Genomic DNA, 18,340 nt, shown 5'->3' with positions numbered 1-18,340 from the left:
TGGTCGGAAACGGAGGGGGGGTCCACCATTCACATGGTCGGAAACGGGGTGGGGGGGTCCACCATTCACATGGTCGGAAACGGGGGGGGGTCCAACATTCACATGGTCGGAAACGGGGGGGTCCACCATTCACATGGTCGGAAACGGGGGGGGAGAGGGTCCACCATTCACATGGTCGGAAACGGGGGGGTCCACCATTCACACATGGTCGGAAACAGGGGGGGGTCCACCATTCACATGGTCGGAAACGGGGGGGGGTCCACCATTCACATGGTCGGAAACGGGGGGGTGGTCCACCATTCACATGGTCGGAAATGGGGGGGGGGTCCACCATTCACATGGTCGGAAACGGGGGGGGGGTCCACCATTCACATGGTCGGAAACGGGGGGGGGGTCCACCATTCACATAGTCGGAAACGGGGGGGGGGTCCACCATTCACATGGTCGGAAACGGGGGGGGGTCCACCATTCACATGGTCAGAAACGGTGGGGGGGTCCACCATTCACATAATCGGAAACGGGGGGGAGAGGGTCCACCATTCACATGGTCGGAAACGGGGGGGGGATGTCCACCATTCACATGGTTGGAAACGGGGGGGTCCACCATTCACATGGTCGGAAACGGGGGGAGTCCACCATTCACATGGTCGGAAACGGGGGGGGGGGGTCCACCATTCACATGGTCGAAAACAGGGGGGGGGGGGTCCACCATTCACATGGTCGGAAACGGGGGGGGTCCACCATTCACATGGTCGGAAACGGGGGGGGGGGTGTCCACCATTCACATGGTCGAAAACGGAGGGGGGGTCCACCATTCACATGGTCGGAAACGGGGTGGGGGGGTCCACCATTCACATGGTCGGAAACGGGGGGGGGGGGTCCAACATTCACATGGTCGGAAACGGGGGGGTCCACCATTCACATGGTCGGAAACGGGGGGGAGAGGGTCCACCATTCACATGGTCGGAAACGGGGGGGTCCACCATTCACACATGGTCGGAAACAGGAGGGGGTCCACCATTCACATGGTCGGAAACTGGGTGGGGTCCACCATTCACATGGTCGGAAACGGGGGGGAGAGGGTCCACCATTCACATGGTCGGACACGGGGGGGGTCCACCATTCACATGGTTTGAAACGTGGGGGGGAGGGTCCACCATTCACATGGTTGGAAACGGGGGGGGGGTGTCCACCACTCACATGGTTGGAAACGGGGGGGGGGGGAGGGTCCACCATTCACATGGTCGGAAACGGGGGGGAGGTCCACCATTCACATGGTCGGAAACGGGGGGGAGGGTCCACCATTCACATGGTCGGAAACGGGGGGGGGTCCACCATTCACATGGTCGGAAACGGGGGGGGTCCACCATTCACATGGTCGGAAACGGGGGGGGGGGGTCCACCACTCTGGGGGAGTTTCGGCGCCGCCACTCTGGGGGGAGTTTCGGCGCCGCCACTCTGGGGGGAGTTTCGGCGCCGCCACTCTGGGGGAGTTTCGGCGCCGCCACTCTGGGGAGAGTGGCGGCGCCGCCACTCTGGGGGGTGTGGCGGCGCTGCCACTCTGGGGGGGGGGAAGGAGTGGCGGTGCTGTCACTCTGGGGGGAGTGACGGCGTGGTCACTCCATAACTGTGCCGCCACTTGGGGGGGGGGGGTAGTGGTGCGCCGTCACTCTGGGGGGAGTGGTGGCACCCCCACTCCCCCCAGAGTGGCAGCGCCACCACTCCCCCCCAGAGTGGCAGCGCCACCACTCCCCCCCCCCCCAGAGAGGCAGCGCCACCTCTCCCCCCCAGAGAGGCAGCGCCACCCCTCCCACCCAGAGCGGCAGCGCCACCTCTCCCCCCCAGAGAGGCAGTGCCACCACTCCCACCCAGAGCGGCAGCGCCACCACTCCCACCCAGAGCGGCAGCGCCACCATTCCCCCCCAAAGCAGCAGCGCCACCACTCCCACCCAGAGCGGCAGCGCCATCTTTTCCCCCCAGAGAGGCAGCGCCACCACTCCTACCCAGAGCGGCAGCGCCACCTCTCCCCCCCAGAGAGGCAGTGCCACCACTCCCACCCATAGCGGCAGCGCCACCTCTCCCCCCTAGAGAGGCAGTGCCACCACTCCCACCCAGAGCGGCAGCGCCACCACTCCCACCCAGAGCGGCAGCGCCACCACTCCCACCCAGAGCGGCAGCGCCACCTCTCCCCCCCAGAGAGGCAGCACCACCACACCCACCCAGAGTGGCAGCGCCACCACTCCCACCCAGAGCGGCAGCGCCACCACTCCCCCCAGAGCGGCAGTGCCACCACTCCCACCCAGAGCGGCAGCGCCACCACTCCCACCCAGAGAGGCAGCGCCACCTCTCCCCCCCAGAGAGGCAGCGCCACCACACCCACCCAGAGCGGCAGCGCCACCACTCCCACCCAGAGCGGCAGCGCCACCTCTCCCCCCCAGAGAGGCAGCGCCACCACACCCACCCAGAGCGGCAGCGCCACCACTCCCACCCAGAGCGGCAGCGCCACCTCTTCCCCCCAGAGAGGCAGCGCCACCACACCCACCCAGAGCGGCAGCGCCACCACTCCCACCCAGAGCGGCAGCGCCACCTCTCCCCCCCAGAGAGGCAGCGCCACCACACCCACCCAGAGCGGCAGCGCCACCACTCCCACCCAGAGCGGCAGCGCCACCTCTCCCCCCAGAGAGGCAGCGCCACCACACCCACCCAGAGCGGCAGCGCCACCACTCCCACCCAGAGCGGCAGCGCCACCTCTTCCCCCCAGAGAGGCAGCGCCACCACACCCACCCAGAGCGGCAGCGCCACCACTCCTACCCAGAGCGGCAGCGCCACCTCTCCCCCCCAGAGAGGCAGTGCCACCACTCCCACCCAGAGCGGCAGAGCGGCAGCGCCACCACTCCCACCCAGAGCGGCAGCGCCACCACTCCCACCCAGAGCGGCAGCGCCACCTCTCCCCCCCAGAGAGGCAGCGCCACCACACCCACCCAGAGCGGCAGCGCCACCACTCCCACCCAGAGCGGTAGCGCCACCACTCCCACCCAGAGCGGCAGCGCCACCACTCCCACCCAGAGCGGCAGCGCCACCTCTCCCCCCCAGAGAGGCAGCGCCACCACACCCACCCAGAGCGGCAGCGCCACCACTCCCACCCAGAGCGGCAGCGCCACCTCTCCCCCCCAGAGAGGCAGCGCCACCACACCCACCCAGAGCGGCAGCGCCACCACTCCCACCCAGAGCGGCAGCGCCACCACTCCCACCCAGAGCGGTAGCGCCACCACTCCCACCCAGAGCGGCAGCGCCACCACTCCCACCCAGAGCGGCAGCGCCACCTCTCCCCCCCAGAGAGGCAGCGCCACCACACCCACCCAGAGCGGCAGCGCCACCACTCCCACCCAGAGCGGCAGCGCCACCTCTCCCCCCCAGAGAGGCAGCGCCACCACACCCACCCAGAGCGGCAGCGCCACCACTCTATCACTAAAGTACTGTGTCAGAAATACCTTCACAGCCCATCAGTGTGATCCACATTTTTGTTGGATTTTGTGGCGTTCAGCTTCCGCTGTGGTCGTTCACGTTCTTGGATTGGACGGGAGCGATTGGGCTCCTTTTCCCACCAGGCGGTCACTGCTGTTCACGCTTCTGTTGTTCACGCTTCTGTTGTTCACGCTTCTGTTGTTCACGCTTCTGTTGTTCACGCTTCTGTCGCTCACGCTCCTGCTGTTCTCGCCTCTGCTCTTCTCGCTTCTGTTGCTCTTTCTTCTTTTGCAACGCTTCCTGTTCCGCACTGTTGTGCATGCGATTGGGCTCCTTTTCCCACCAGGCGGTCATTGTGAATGCAGGAATGCAAGCGAAACTGACTCCACTCTCTTTCTCTACCATATTGATTATGGTCATGCTATCCTGTTGTCCTGTCTCCTGTTGGATCAGTTTCTGTTGCAGTCGCTTCCGTTGCAGTCGCTTCTGTTGTTCACGCTTCTGCTGCTCTCGCCTCTCCTGTTCTCGCTTCTGTTGTTCCTGCTCCTGTTGTTCCTGCTCCTGTTGTTCTTTCTTCTTTTGCAACGCTTCCTGTTCCGCACTGTTGTGCATGCGATTGGGCTCCTTTTCCCACCAGGCGGTCATTGTGAATGCAGGAATGCAAGCGAAACTGACTCCACTCTCTTTCTCTACCATATTGATTATGGTCATGCTATCCTGTTGTCCTGTCTCCTGTTGCATCAGTTTCTGTTGTAGTCGTTTCTGTTGTAGTCGTTTCTGTTGTAGTCGTTTCTGTTGTTCACGCTTCTGCTGCTCTCGCCTCTCCTGTTCTCGCTTCTGTTGTTCCTGCTTCTGTTGTTCTTTCTTCTTTTGCAACGCTTCCTGTTCCGCACTGTTGTGCATGCGATTGGGCTCCTTTTCCCACCAGGCGGTCATTGTGAATGCAGGAATGCAAGCGAAACTGACTCCACTCTCTTTCTCTACCATATTGATTATGGTCATGCTTGATTATTGATTATGGTATATTGCACATACATATTACAATTATTACAAGAGTTTGTGCTTCTACAGCACATAGTAGACATTTTAGTTGACACATGTGTTCCCTGAGATTATTTGAGAATGTTGAACATTCGTGGCATAATACGTTGTGTATTTTTGTTCTCCTTTTCTGTTTAGGGTGTGATGGTGAAACTTGGACCAGTTGCAGCCCTTTCTATAACCATTTCATAAAAAAAAATATAAGCAAATTGAACAACTTTTAATTTATAACGATTTAGAATGATATGCCCCCTTAAGAGATACCGGAGCTAATCAGAGCTTGATTGCGAGAAGCCTGATTGGGAATGATCGACGGTTAGCTGGCAGGAGTAAAATGAAAGTATATGGGTTGTTGTCTGAGAGTGACATGCCCGTTTGTACTGTCCAGATAAGGTCGGAATATGTGTCGGCAGAGGTGATGTTGGGAGTATGCCCCGACATACCTATTCCAGGAGTCCAAGTGATCCTGGGGAATGACTTGTGCGGGACAAAGGTGTTGCCAAGAGTCATAGCGGAGACTGTGCCAGAGGAGAGCCCAGAAGGCCACGGCACGAGTGGGACACCTGAAAGTGTGAACCTGACTGACATCCGAGAAGATGAGTCAGGAGACCGCCAAGCCATTGAAAACCCTGTCTCGGTAGTGATGAAGACAGAGGTGGCCGACAAGGAAGACGCTGGAGAAGATGAGACAGTGTCGATTAAACCGGTGGAAGATATCGATGTAGATATATCATGGCTGTTTGATGAAGGTCCAGCCCAGGAAAATAAAGTCTCGGTGAGGTCAAAAGTGAAGATGGCCCAGCCGAAGAAGAATACCGTGGAGAGAGTTGACCTGAGTAGAGCCCAGACTGCTGAAATTAAGAGTCGGAAGGTGAATGCAACTGCGCTGAGTAGGAATGAGGAAAGATGTGGACAGACTGAGGATGGGAGTAGAGCGTCAAGTTGTCCACGAGCACAGAGGCATAGGGATAGTGGAGTTAAGTTGTTTGAGATGTCAGGAGTTGACATGTTTCACAGACAACGTGGAGGAGAAATAATGAAGAAAAGTAATAGCCGAGAAAATGGAAGGAGAAGAGACAGTATGTGTGGAGAGATGCTTGCGAGCACTCTAGGAGAGGTAAAGCGACATGTACGGTCAGTGCTGTTGAGTGTAGTACAGTGCTCGAAGAAACTTTTAGGGAACGAAGAAGAGTTGAAGGAGAAGAAAGGGAGTTGTATAGAGGTGAGAGGTGTGAGGTGTGAGAAGAGGATGATGATGCAAGCATGGATGAGTAGAGGAAAGCCGAGGACTCGATGGAAGTCAAACAGGATGAGATCTCGGATAAATGAGGAGACGAAAGGGAGGATCGTCGGTGAAGACGAGAGAGTGAAGTATGATGACAGGAGACGAAAGTATAATGGCAGTAGATGGAAGTGTGAAGACGACAGAGGAGGTACAGACAGTAGACGTCTGACTCTGGACGTGAAGAGAAGAAGACGAGGAAATGGAGGGTGGAAACAATAAGTGGAGTGGACCGATGGAGTGCAGGCGTCCAAGGAGGACAGCCTGGCCAAGAGGTGTCAGAGAGGTCAAATCGTTTATGAGAAGATCATGTTTCTGGAGAGTTGTGAGCCAGATGTTGCAAGGAGCAACGAACTTATTGTACACTCCTAAGGGAGTATATCGGGTGAAGAACGAGACAGTGTGGTGGCGGATGTATTTTCCCGAGCTTTGCCACTGGAATAACTCTCAAAAGTAAGGGGAGGGGAGTGTTATGATCTCAGCCTACAGGAGAAACGAGTCTCCCTCCTTGAGAGTTATTCATCAAACCTGACCTGATTAGAAGGTTTAGCAAATATTGAGGTGATAACCCATATGTAAAATAGTTGCTTAGAGATGTATAACAATTTAAGATTATGGGCAGTAAGTAAGGAAATAGATAAATGACTGGCTAGGAGATGTGGACATTTTGCTGGAGGCGTGAGGCTCGTTTCCGGAGGACCTTGACCTCACTTGAGTGCCAGACATCGCAGGGGAAAGCCGCGCTACGTTTGAGCTCCCGCCAGAAGGGAACCCTAGTGATATATCTCGAAGAGAAGAGAAGTGTGTAGACGTGCCGGCTGTGGAACCGAGCTGGGAACGTCGTGGTCTCAAGTCCTGGTCGACGAAGTGTTTATTAAATCGCCCAGAGGCATTATTGTGGGCCGTGGAAGCGCCGTGACCAGACGCCCTCAGAGGGAGAAGCTCCCTCGACCAGTTAATCTGTGGTAAGCACGATATACGCCAGTTCATAGTGATTGCTTGTAGTTGGTCGTGTGCCCAGCGACAGTAGCAATGTTTATTTTTAAGTCAGACATGTTTTAATAAGGCAGAAGGCCTGAAATAAGAGAGTGGAGAGGGAGGAACACGGAGCGACGTCCGTCCCCTCTGAGCTCTGACAGACGACTGAGGGAGCCCGGCTCCTGACGGAGGAAGACCCTCCCAGCGAGTGAGGACCGCCGCCAGGCGAGGTGGAGTATGGACCCGCCCAAAACGGGGGAGTCCACTCTCACTGTATGTAGAGGACAGATAGAGGTTTGAGGCAAGCATATTGTGTGGTTATTTTTGTTTATGTGTTAATGGGAAACGTTTTTATTGGAGTGTCGATGGGTTGCAGGTTTGTCTTTGGGGAAGAAGTTGCTGAGAACTTCGAAGCCAGCCTAGATGAGGTAATTGATGAGACTCCAAGGTAGTGAAGCAGAGGACCTCGAGCTGGGAGGAGAAGCAGTGAAGAGGAGTGTCACATGCTTCTGTAGAGGTGGTGAAGCACCATAGTTGCTCGAGGAAACTTCATGGTGTAGCAGCCAAGAGAGCTGTGGAGGAACCTAGCAGAAGGGTGAAGCACCTTAGTTGCTCAAGAAAACTTCATGATAGCAGCCTGGAGGAGCTGCAGAGGATCCTGGTAGTGAAGCCCGGAAGAACCTAAAGATATTAGGGTAGTGAACTTCCAGAGGTGGAAGGGAAGTTCTGGTGGATTACTTGTAGGGAGTTGATAGTGTTTGGTTGTCATTAGCGTGCAAGACGCAGTGAGAGGTGAGTGACTGTTTGCATTCTTACGTCAAGGAGTGTTTTATACTGAAGTTTAGAGTTACAGTCGTAGGCGGGATTACCTACAGATGTATGCGTTCTAGGATTGATTGGGCGATCGATTGATCATTGCAGTGTATCAATGAACATTTATACTGATATGTTATTGCATTCAAATGCTGATTTTCTTGGTACACATTTATAGATACATATATATATTCTCTTGCTGATGGTGCAACAGTGTATGTAGACTTGATCAACTTGAGGAGGTTGATAGTATCAGGTGGTGAACAAGGAGATAGGATACCACTTGATAAGCTGATGGTAGAGTTCTGGTTGTGTTGGAGTGCAACCCGATTGTAATATTATAGAGTATCGGATTCATTATTATTATATGTGTATGTATTGTGTATGTGCTTTGTCCAGTAAATGTATCCCAATTTGCTGGTGTTTGCCCTTGTCCTAGTGAGGCTTCCCATGAAATAGTACAGAAGAAGAGAGAGAGAGAGAAAGAAACAAGAACCACTGCTGTGGACAGGGTAAAAGGTAATACTAATAAGTCAAAAGGGGATTGAGGAGATCATATCACCTAAGGAGAGAGTGGGGAGTCACAGCGGCTCGAGTGGGTGTGTGCACGTGACAACGAGGCTGAGTGTTGGAGCCGCATCCCCTAAACATGTGACGTGGAGCCCCTCTCCAAGAGCCAGAAGAGCCAACGGTGATCTCCTAGGGAGGTATAAACACTCTACCGAGTTGTTGGTTGGGTTTTCTGCAAAGGAAGAACAACGACGACAACACCAACCAACCCACAGTCTATGATAATATATATATATATATATATATATATATATATATATATATATATATATATATATATATATATATATATATATATATATATAATATATATATATATATATATATATATATATATATATATATATATATATATATATATATATATATATATATATATATATATATATATATATTAGTATATTTTGGTAGCAGTCTTTCCTGTAGACATATATTATTAAATATGACCGAAAAAGTAAGATTAATAATTCTAACACGAATTTTCTCAATCTTTCGTACATTACGCTTCACTGTTGGAGGTAAATAAAAAATCACTTCTCCAAAATTCATTTTTATTTCTAGTCTGACGCGACACGGGCGCGTTTCGTAAAACTTATTACATTTTCAAAGACTTCACAAATACACAACTGATTAGAACTTGCGTTTCCCTGATTTTATATCTACATTTGAGTGAGGTGGGAAGGGTGATGTGGCATTACATTTGAGTGAGGTGGGAAGGATGATGTGGCATTAACACAAGACAGAACACTAGGGGATATTAATAGGGTATTAAAAGTATCAACACAAGACAGAACAGAAACAATGGGTATTGAATAGAAGTGTTTGTAGAAAGCCTATTGGTCCATATTTCTTGATGCTTCTATATTGGAGCGGAGTCTTGAGGTGGGTAGAATATAGTTGTGCAATAATTGGCTGTTGATTGCTGGTGTTGACTTCTTGATGTGTAGTGCCTCGCAAACGTCAAGCCGCCTGCTATCGCTGTATCTATCGATGATTTCTGTGTTGTTTACTAGGATTTCTCTGGCGATGGTTTGGTTATGGGAAGAGATTATATGTTCCTTAATGGAGCCCTGTTGTTTATGCATCGTTAAACGCCTAGAAAGAGATGTTGTTGTCTTGCCTATATACTGGTTTTTTTGGAGCTTACAGTCCCCAAGTGGGCATTTGAAGGCATAGACGACGTTAGTCTCTTTTAAAGCGTTCTGTTTTGTGTCTGGAGAGTTTCTCATGAGTAGGCTGGCCGTTTTTCTGGTTTTATAGTAAATCGTCAGTTGTATCCTCTGATTTTTGTCTGTAGGGATAACGTTTCTATTAACAATATCTTTTAAGACCCTTTCCTCTGTTTTATGAGCTGTGGAAAAGAAGTTCCTGTAAAATAGTCTAATAGGGGGTATAGGTGTTGTGTTAGTTGTCTCTTCGGAGGTAGCATGGCTTTTCACTTTCCTTCTTATGATGTCTTCGATGAAACCATTGGAGAAGCCGTTATTGACTAGGACCTGCCTTACCCTACAGAGTTCTTCGTCGACTTGCTTCCATTCTGAGCTGTGACTGAGAGCACGGTCGACGTATGCGTTAACAACACTCCTCTTGTACCTGTCAGGGCAGTCGCTGTTGGCATTTAGGCACATTCCTATGTTTGTTTCCTTTGTGTAGACTGCAGTGTGGAAACCTCCGCCCTTTTCCATGACTGTTACATCTAGAAAAGGCAGCTTCCCATCCGACTTCAGGCTGAAGGCGCAAGGAACATAAGGAGTCAGCAGGCCGTTGAGTCGCTTCGCCAGTCTGTACGTGGGTGTGGGTATCTGGCTAATGATTGGCCGAAGTGGGTTTCCAGGCTTGTGCGTCTTGACATTTCCATACGCATATCCAGGTTTATATTCCCCAATGATCTTTGGCAGGTGGAGTCCGGATTTCTTGGCGTTCACAGTTTCGATCAGTTTGTTGACCTTTGCTTTTAATTCGGCTGTAGTGTCCTTCGTTACCCTTTGGAACTGCTGACTCCTTATGTTCCTTGCGCCTTCAGCCTGAAGTCTCCAAAGGAATTTGTGGACTTACTGCGGGGCGCACGGGCCACAGGGATAAGAGCCTCGTTGGACGTAGAATCGCTGTTTACCAACGTACCTGTGGACGAGACAATCGGAATGATAGCCGACAGAGTGTATCGTGATCCAGCCTGTACTCCTCTTGACATGCCAGAAAGTATTCTGAGGAAACTACTCCAAGCTTGTACTAAAGAGGCACCCTTCTTGAGCCCGGATGGGCACATGTATAAGCAAGTAGATGGGGTCGCCATGGGTTCTCCCCTAGGTGTCCTGTTTGCAAACTTCTACATGGGTACCATCGAGCAAAAAGTCTTAGTCGACATGAACTTGAAACCGGCCATATACTGCAGGTATGTTGACGACATTTTTACACAGGTACCTGATGTCAGACATCTGCAGGAGCTGAAGGAGGCATTTGAGCAGAGTTCCGTGCTGCGTTTCACTTACGAGATGGAAAAGGATGGGAAGCTGCCTTTTCTAGATGTAACAGTCATGGAAAAGGGCGGAGGTTTCTACACTGCAGTGTACACAAAGGAAACAAACATAGGAATGTGCCTAAATGCCAACAGCGACTGCCCTGACAGGTACAAGAGGAGTGTTGTTAACGCATACGTCGACCGTGCTCTCAGCCACAGCTCAGAATGGAAGCAAGTCGACGAAGAACTCTGTAGGGTAAGGCAGGTCCTAGTCAATAACGGCTTCTCCAATGGTTTCATCGAAGACATCATAAGAAGGAAAGTGAAAAGCCATGCTACCTCCGAAGAGACAACTAACACAACACCTATACCCCCTATTAGACTATTTTACAGGAACTTCTTTTCCACAGCTCATAAAACAGAGGAAAGGGTCCTAAAAGATATTGTTAATAGAAACGTTATCCCTACAGACAAAAATCAGAGGATACAACTGACGATTTACTATAAAACCAGAAAAACGGCCAGCCTACTCATGAGAAACTCTCCAGACACAAAACAGAACGCTTTAAAAGAGACTAACGTCGTCTATGCCTTCAAATGCCCACTTGGGGACTGTAAGCTCCAAAAAACCCAGTATATAGGCAAGACAACAACATCTCTTTCTAGGCGTTTAACGATGCATAAACAACAGGGCTCCATTAAGGAACATATAATCTCTTCCCATAACCAAACCATCGCCAGAGAAATCCTAGTAAACAACACAGAAATCATCGATAGATACAGCGATAGCAGGCGGCTTGACGTTTGCGAGGCACTACACATCAAGAAGTCAACACCAGCAATCAACAGCCAATTATTGCACAACTATATTCTACCCACCTCAAGACTCCGCTCCAATATAGAAGCATCAAGAAATATGGACCAATAGGCTTTCTACAAACACTTCTATTCAATACCCATTGTTTCTGTTCTGTCTTGTGTTGATACTTTTAATACCCTATTAATATCCCCTAGTGTTCTGTCTTGTGTTAATGCCACATCATCCTTCCCACCTCACTCAAATGTAATGCCACATCACCCTTCCCACCTCACTCAAATGTAGATATAAAATCAGGGAAACGCAAGTTCTAATCAGTTGTGTATTTGTGAAGTCTTTGAAAATGTAATAAGTTTTACGAAACGCGCCCGTGTCGCGTCAGACTAGAAATAAAAATGAATTTTGGAGAAGTGATTTTTGATTTACCTCCAACAGTGAAGCGTAATGTACGAAAGATTGAGAAAATTCGTGTTAGAATTATTAATCTTACTTTTTCGGTCATATTTAATAATATATATATATATATATATATATATATATATATATATATATATATATATATATATATATGTCGTACCTAATAGCCAGAACGCACTTCTCAGCCTACTATTCAAGGCCCAATTTGCCTAATAAGCCAAGTTTTCATGAATTAATATTTTTTCGTCTACCTAACCTACCTAACCTAACCTAACCTAGCTTTTTTTGGCTACCTAACCTAACCTTACCTATAAATATAGGTTAGGTTAGGTTAGGTAGGGTTGGTTAGGTTCGGTCATATATCTACGTTAATTTTAACTCCAATAAAAAAAAATTGACCTCATACATAGAGAAAAGGGTTGCTTTATCATTTCATAAGAAAAAAATTATAGTAAATATATTAATTCAGGAAAACTTGGCTTATTAGGCAAATCGGGCCTTGAATAGTAGGCTGAGAAGTGAGTTCTGGCTACTAGGTACGACATATATATATATATATATATATATATATATATATATATATATATATATATATATATATATATATATATATATATATATATATATATATATATATATATATATATATATATATATATATATATATATGTATTGATGCAATCTGTGTTGTAAGTATTGGAGTTGTAAGAGCCTTAATCCAATCCCAGACAGCACTAGGTTGTAAATTGTTGAGCCAGATATTTCATCAAATCACGTTGCACATGTTGGGTCAACGTGAGCAACACAACTGCAAACAAGCTTGAATGGTCACCAAGCCAATTTGCACCAGAAAACTCCTCACCACTGAAGGATCATCGAGTGCTGTCGGGGATTTGATTAAGGTAAGGTAAAGTAATTATTAAAAGAAGGCACCAAACCGGGAAGGCTATGTAGCACTATCAAAGTGCGAAATAATCAGAGGGCGCTAAATATCACCAAGAATGCCAATACGAGAACAAAAACGCATAAGGCGAGTGATATCAAAAGTATCCGATTCACCTAGAATTCTATCGAGGGACAAGTGACCGCAAGGGACGGTCGGAAAGCAAGACACACGCTCGTCCCGGAAGTCAGGACATTCAACAAGGATAGATACAACTGTATGAGGGACAACGTAATTTGGACAATAAGGAGCAGGGCGGTGCTCCATTAAGTGACCATGGGTTAAGCGAGTATGGCCAATCTGCAGCCTTGCCAAAGCAGTTTCCCACCGCCAATTACAGAGGTAGGAGGAAGGACATGGGGACACACAATATATTTGAGAGTACGAAGCTTGTTACTAACTACAGAGGACCAAGAACCCTGCCAACGGGCAAGGATGGAGGAATGAATAACAGGATAAAAGTCGGAATAAGGAATACCTTTACAAGGTATGGGACAAGATGGGACAAGAACGGATAGCTTCCCTAGCGGCAGCATCCACACGCTCATTTAAAGAAAAACCAATATGGCTGGGAACCCAGCAAAACTCTACTGATTTAAATTTACTAGAAATCAGAAACAGCCAACGTTGAATCTCGATGACCACCGGATGGACACCATTTTAAGAACCTTAGAGTCATGAGGGCAATACGAGAGTCAACTACAACCACAAAGGAGGAAGGACAATGAGAAAGCAAGAGACGGAGAGCATAGAGAATAGCATAAAGTTCTGCTGTGAAGACGCTAGCCTCCGAAGGGAAGTGACACATATAAATGCGATCAGGAAAAACAACAGAGTAGCCCACACCGTCCGCAGACTTAGACCCATCGGTGAAGAGGGAAATAGATTGGGAGTACGAAGAAAAGTGCTCAAGGAAGAAGCGTTTCAGAATCGTAGGAGGGGTTATCTTGAGGTTATCTTGAGATGATTTCGGGGCTTTAGTGTCCCCGCGGCCCGGTCCTCGACCAGGCCTCCACCCCCAGGAAGCAGCCCGTGACAACTGACTAACACCCAGGTACCTATTTCACTGCTAGGTAACAGGGGCATAGGGTGAAAGAAACTCTGCCCATTGTTTCTCGCCGGCGCCTGGGATCGAACCCAGGACCACAGGATCACAAGTCCAGTGTGCTGTCAGCTCGGCTGACCGGCTCCCCACTATAAAGCTAAGGGGTAAAGGCTTTAGTGATATGAGTCAAGGACATACAAAACTTGGGAAGGGGGACTCTCCACGGAGGCAAGGAAGGAACAATACGAGGAAAAACATTAGAAATATGAACAGAAAGAGAATCCTGTAAGCGAGATAACCGGACAGAAAGAGGGAGACGATGAAGAGGTACTGGAGCTACAGGAGGAGTAAAAGTTAAAGCACGACAGAGGCGAGAGGAAGGATGTTGCAAGTACCGCGCAAGATAGCGAAGACAGTAGCGATCACGGCGGTCCTGGAGAGAGAGAGAAAGCCAGTGTCAACATACAAACTGAGGGCGGGAGTCGAACGAAAGGCACCAGAGCTGAGACGCAACCCAGTATGGTGCAAAGCATCAAGACGGCGAAGAGTAGAAGGAGAAGCAGAAGAGTATGCAGGGCAACCATAATCGAGTTTAGACAGGACGAGAGAGGAGTGCAAATGGAGGAGAGTGCACCTATCCGCTCCCCAAGAAGTATGGGACAAAACCTTAAGGAGGTTAAGGGCCTTAGAGCATTCAACTCGGAGGTAAGAAATATGGGCTGACAAGACAAACGAGTGCAAAGATTAACCCCAAAAGCTTAGTTGAATCCCTGTACACAAGAGGATGACCATAAAGCAACAAAGAGGGATGAAGAACCACATGCTTCCAAGTAAAAGTCATAGCACAAGTCTTAGACGCAGAGAACTTGAAACTATGATTGATGGCCCAAGACGACACGGCATCAATCGCAAGTTGAAGCCGCCGTTGAAGGAGATGCGAATCATCACCCTGACAGCATAGGGTAAGATCATCAACATAAAGAGCGGAGAAGACGCCAGAAGGAAGAGAGGAAAGAAGACCGTTGAGGGCATCTAGAAAAATAGTAGTGCTCAGAACACTACCCTTGGATACACCCTCATACTGCCGAAAAGGGGTAGAGAGAGTGGTACCAAGCCGCACACGAAAGGAACGACGAGAGAGGAAACTCTGGAGGAAGAGAGGGAGATTCCCACGAAGGCCAAAAGAATGAAGTTGAGACAGAATATGATGCCGCCAGGTAGTGTCGTCAGACTTTTCCAGGTCAAAAAGGACGGCAACAACAGAGGTCTTCGCAGCAAAAGCAGTACGAATATAGACCTCCAAGTTCACCAGGACATCCGCTGTGCTGCGGCACTTGCGAAAACCAAATTGAGAAGGGGAGAGGTGGTGATAGTGCTCTAAGAACCACATCAAACGAACGTTAACCATACGTTCAACGAGCTTGCAGACACATCTCGCGAGGGCAATAGGGCGGAAGTCCTTGGGGGATGACCCGAGAGACCCTGGTTTCCGAACAGGGAGGACAACAGCATCGAGCCAATCTTCAGGGACTGAGGACGACTCCCAGACCCGATTGTACAGACCCAGTAAATACTGAGACGTGCACGGAGGGAGATGGCGAAACATTTCATAATGAATGCCATCGGAGCCCGCCGCTGTAGAACTGCAAAGGGCTAGGGCAGACTGAAGCTCAGAGAGAGAGAAGGGATCATTATAGGGAAGGCGATGATAAGTATAAAAATTTAAAGGACGAGATTCAAGAATAGGTTTACAAAGAAGGAAGGATTGGGGAAGATCAGAACTAGAACTAACAGGTGAAAAATGGGAACCCAGTTCGGTCGCGACCTGTAATGGGTCCGCCACAAGAGCACCATGGAGGTGAAGGACCGGTGAGACATTGGGAACGAACTTACCCGCAATCTTGAGAATACGCTTCCAGACCACTGGTAGAGGAGTTTCGGACGTAATGGTGGAGACATAAGACATCCAGCAAGTACGTTTAGCCGCACGAATGATCCTACGGGCCACCGCACTCGCCTTCCGAAACAAAAGAAAAGACTGAACCGTCTGCCAGCGGCAATGTCACTTCCAGGCTGCATGCTTACAGCGGACAGCCCGAGCACAGTCCACATTCCACCAGGAAATGCACTTCTGCGTTCCCCGAGAGGAAGAGCGAGGAATAGAGCGGAGGGCAGCGTCATAGACAGTGTCATGAAAAAGAAGGAGGGAGCGAGGGAGAGGCAGTACGGAGAGGTCGGAAATAGTAGCACGGAGAGTAAAGAGGCGCCAGTCAGCCTCGACAAACTGCCACCTAGGGAAGGAGAGAGGAGGGTGAAAAGAGAAAAAAGTAACAAGGATAGGAAAATGGTCACTGCCATGGAGGTCATCAAGGACCCGCCACCCGAAATCTAAGGAAAGGGATGACGAGCACAGAGAAAGATCGAGACAGGAAAGGGATTTAGTCCACGAGTCCAAATGAGTGGGCTCACCAGAATTAAGAAGGGACAGGGAAGAAGAGAGGATGAAAGGTTGTAGGAGGCGATCCCGGGTGTTTGTCAGCACATCACCCCAAAGGGCATGACGACAACTGAAATCACCCAGCAGGAGCACAGGCTTCGGCAAGGAGTCTAGGAGGTGTTTAAGATCGGGAAGAGAAAGTGGGACAGTGGGGGGGAGATAAATAGAACAAACCGTGTACCATCTATGCACAAAAACATGGGCAGCAGAACAGTGGAGAGGCGAGGAGAAAAGTAAGAGGACAAAGGGAACTGCTGAGCGAATCAAGAGAACAGAAGAATTATGGGCCCCAGCAACAGCTGGGGGGGGGAGAGAAAAGAATAGGCACAGAAGTGACCAGGACGAGCACCAAGTATCTGCTCCTGGAGACAGATACAAAGGGGCGAAAACTGTGAAATTAGAAGTTGGAGGTCAAAGAAATTGGCGTAATATACACGGATGTTCCATTGAAGAATAGACATCGGCAAAAAGAGAGAGGAGAACAACAGACAGCAAAGAAGAAACAAAGGTGAAAGAGGAACACAGCACGTTAAAGAAGCACAGGGTCAGGATCAGGGTCAGTGAAGTCAGGGTTAGGGGGCATGGGTAAACTGAGTAAAGAAGGAGGAAAGAAGCGGGAGGACAGACCAGAGGTGGACGAGCAGGGACTGGAGGAGCAGAAGGAGGAGGAGAAAGAGGGGCAGAAAGAGGGGAGTGCACCTCAGCAAGGATAGTAACCGAGATGGAACCGGGGGCTAAAGAAACCCCCACAGTAGGAACAGGTGGCTCCAGCACCGAAGCGGGAGGGAAAGGAACGATAGAATCAGAGATAGGGGCGAAGAAGAAAGCGAAGCCTTCTTACCGACCGGGGAGGAGGAAGGAGAGGAGCCAGGTTTCCGCTTCCAACTCAAAGAGACAGGCGTCCCAGCAGCAATGTACTGGGCAACAGACTCCAGCGTCTCGGTAGGAGGAGGAGAGCAAGAGCGAAGAACACGACCACCAGGAGAGCAACGGACATCGGCCCGCACAGTCAGGCGGCGTGGAGAGCCAAGAGACGGAGGAGAATGACAGGAAGGAGGACCAGAGGGAGAGGAGAAAGAAGACACAGGAGACATGCCAGACTGGGTAGAAAGAAGGGGAGCCCTAGACGGAGAACCAGGAGGGGGACCCTCCGGGACTGAATGGAGAGAAACAGGGGAGGTGGTGGTGGGCGTGTCCAGGTCTAAGGCTTGGAAACGGTTGCGAGACTAAGGAAGGTGGGAAGGACAAGGAGAGGAAAAGTACACCACGCGAGCGTAGGAGACGCCAGCGAAAGAGGGGAGACGATGAACTTGGCGCCGAGCGTCAGGAAAAGACAAACGGTCCTGGTGCTTCAAGTTGAGGACGGACGTCTCAAGTTTGTAACGTATACACGCACGGGAGAAGGTAGGGTGGGCCTCACTGCAATTGAGGCAGCGGGCCTGGGGAGAAGTGCACTCCAACTTAGAGTGATCCTCGCCTCCACACAAGGGACAGAGAGAGAGACAGGACTAGAGCATTTGAGGGCACCATGCCCAAACCTCCAGCACTTATTGCAGAGCCAAGACGGTCCGGTCTGGGCCTAAACCGGGTCCTGTAGTGGGGGTTACAGATCCCGGTCTTCCAGGACGGTCCGACTTAGGGGCCTGTTCGCACACCCCATGAGCCTGGGTAAGAGAAGTCGAGTTGTTATCCATGCAGCAAACCAATATCCAAAGAATGGGACCTGGAACCAAGGGATACCACCTACCAGGCCAGCCAGGAAGGCCGAGCGCGGGCCAGTGCAGAAAAGGCGCGTCGTCCCCAGCGGTGTTCCCCCTTTTCAACAGGGGAGTCCTACTACATCGGCCATTCTCCCACACTGGTGCTAATACCCTACTCCCCCTATCGCCCCTGCCTGGACACCCAACCATCCACTCAGGGCGGCCCCTCACGGGCGACACCTCCAGCGGGTGGTCCGATGGCTCACAAGGCCCCTACGTGGTGCCCTTCAGCACATACACTACCCAAAGAGGGG

At 50.3% G+C, this 18,340-nt stretch overlaps 1 protein-coding gene across 1 annotated transcript; it reads right to left on the bottom strand.

Moving 5' to 3' along the window:
• Nucleotides 1-3,612: 3,612 nt before the first annotated feature.
• On the bottom strand, nt 3,613-4,401 carry LOC138368502 (glutactin-like). The gene has a single exon (XM_069331026.1). It carries the CDS (start codon nt 4,399-4,401, stop codon nt 3,613-3,615), a length of 789 nt encoding a protein of 262 aa, XP_069187127.1.
• Between the last annotated feature and the right edge of the window lie 13,939 nt (nt 4,402-18,340).

This window comes from Procambarus clarkii, chromosome 25, assembly GCF_040958095.1.
Source record: "Procambarus clarkii isolate CNS0578487 chromosome 25, FALCON_Pclarkii_2.0, whole genome shotgun sequence".
Lineage (NCBI taxonomy): Eukaryota > Metazoa > Arthropoda > Malacostraca > Decapoda > Cambaridae > Procambarus > Procambarus clarkii.
This window is presented reverse-complemented; position numbering and strand designations above follow the sequence as displayed.

What these genes read in the sequence shown, in the direction of transcription:
- LOC138368502 (XM_069331026.1), bottom strand. Translation starts at nt 4,401, where the DNA reads ATGACCGCCTGGTGGGAAAAGGAGCCCAATCGCATGCACAACAGTGCG.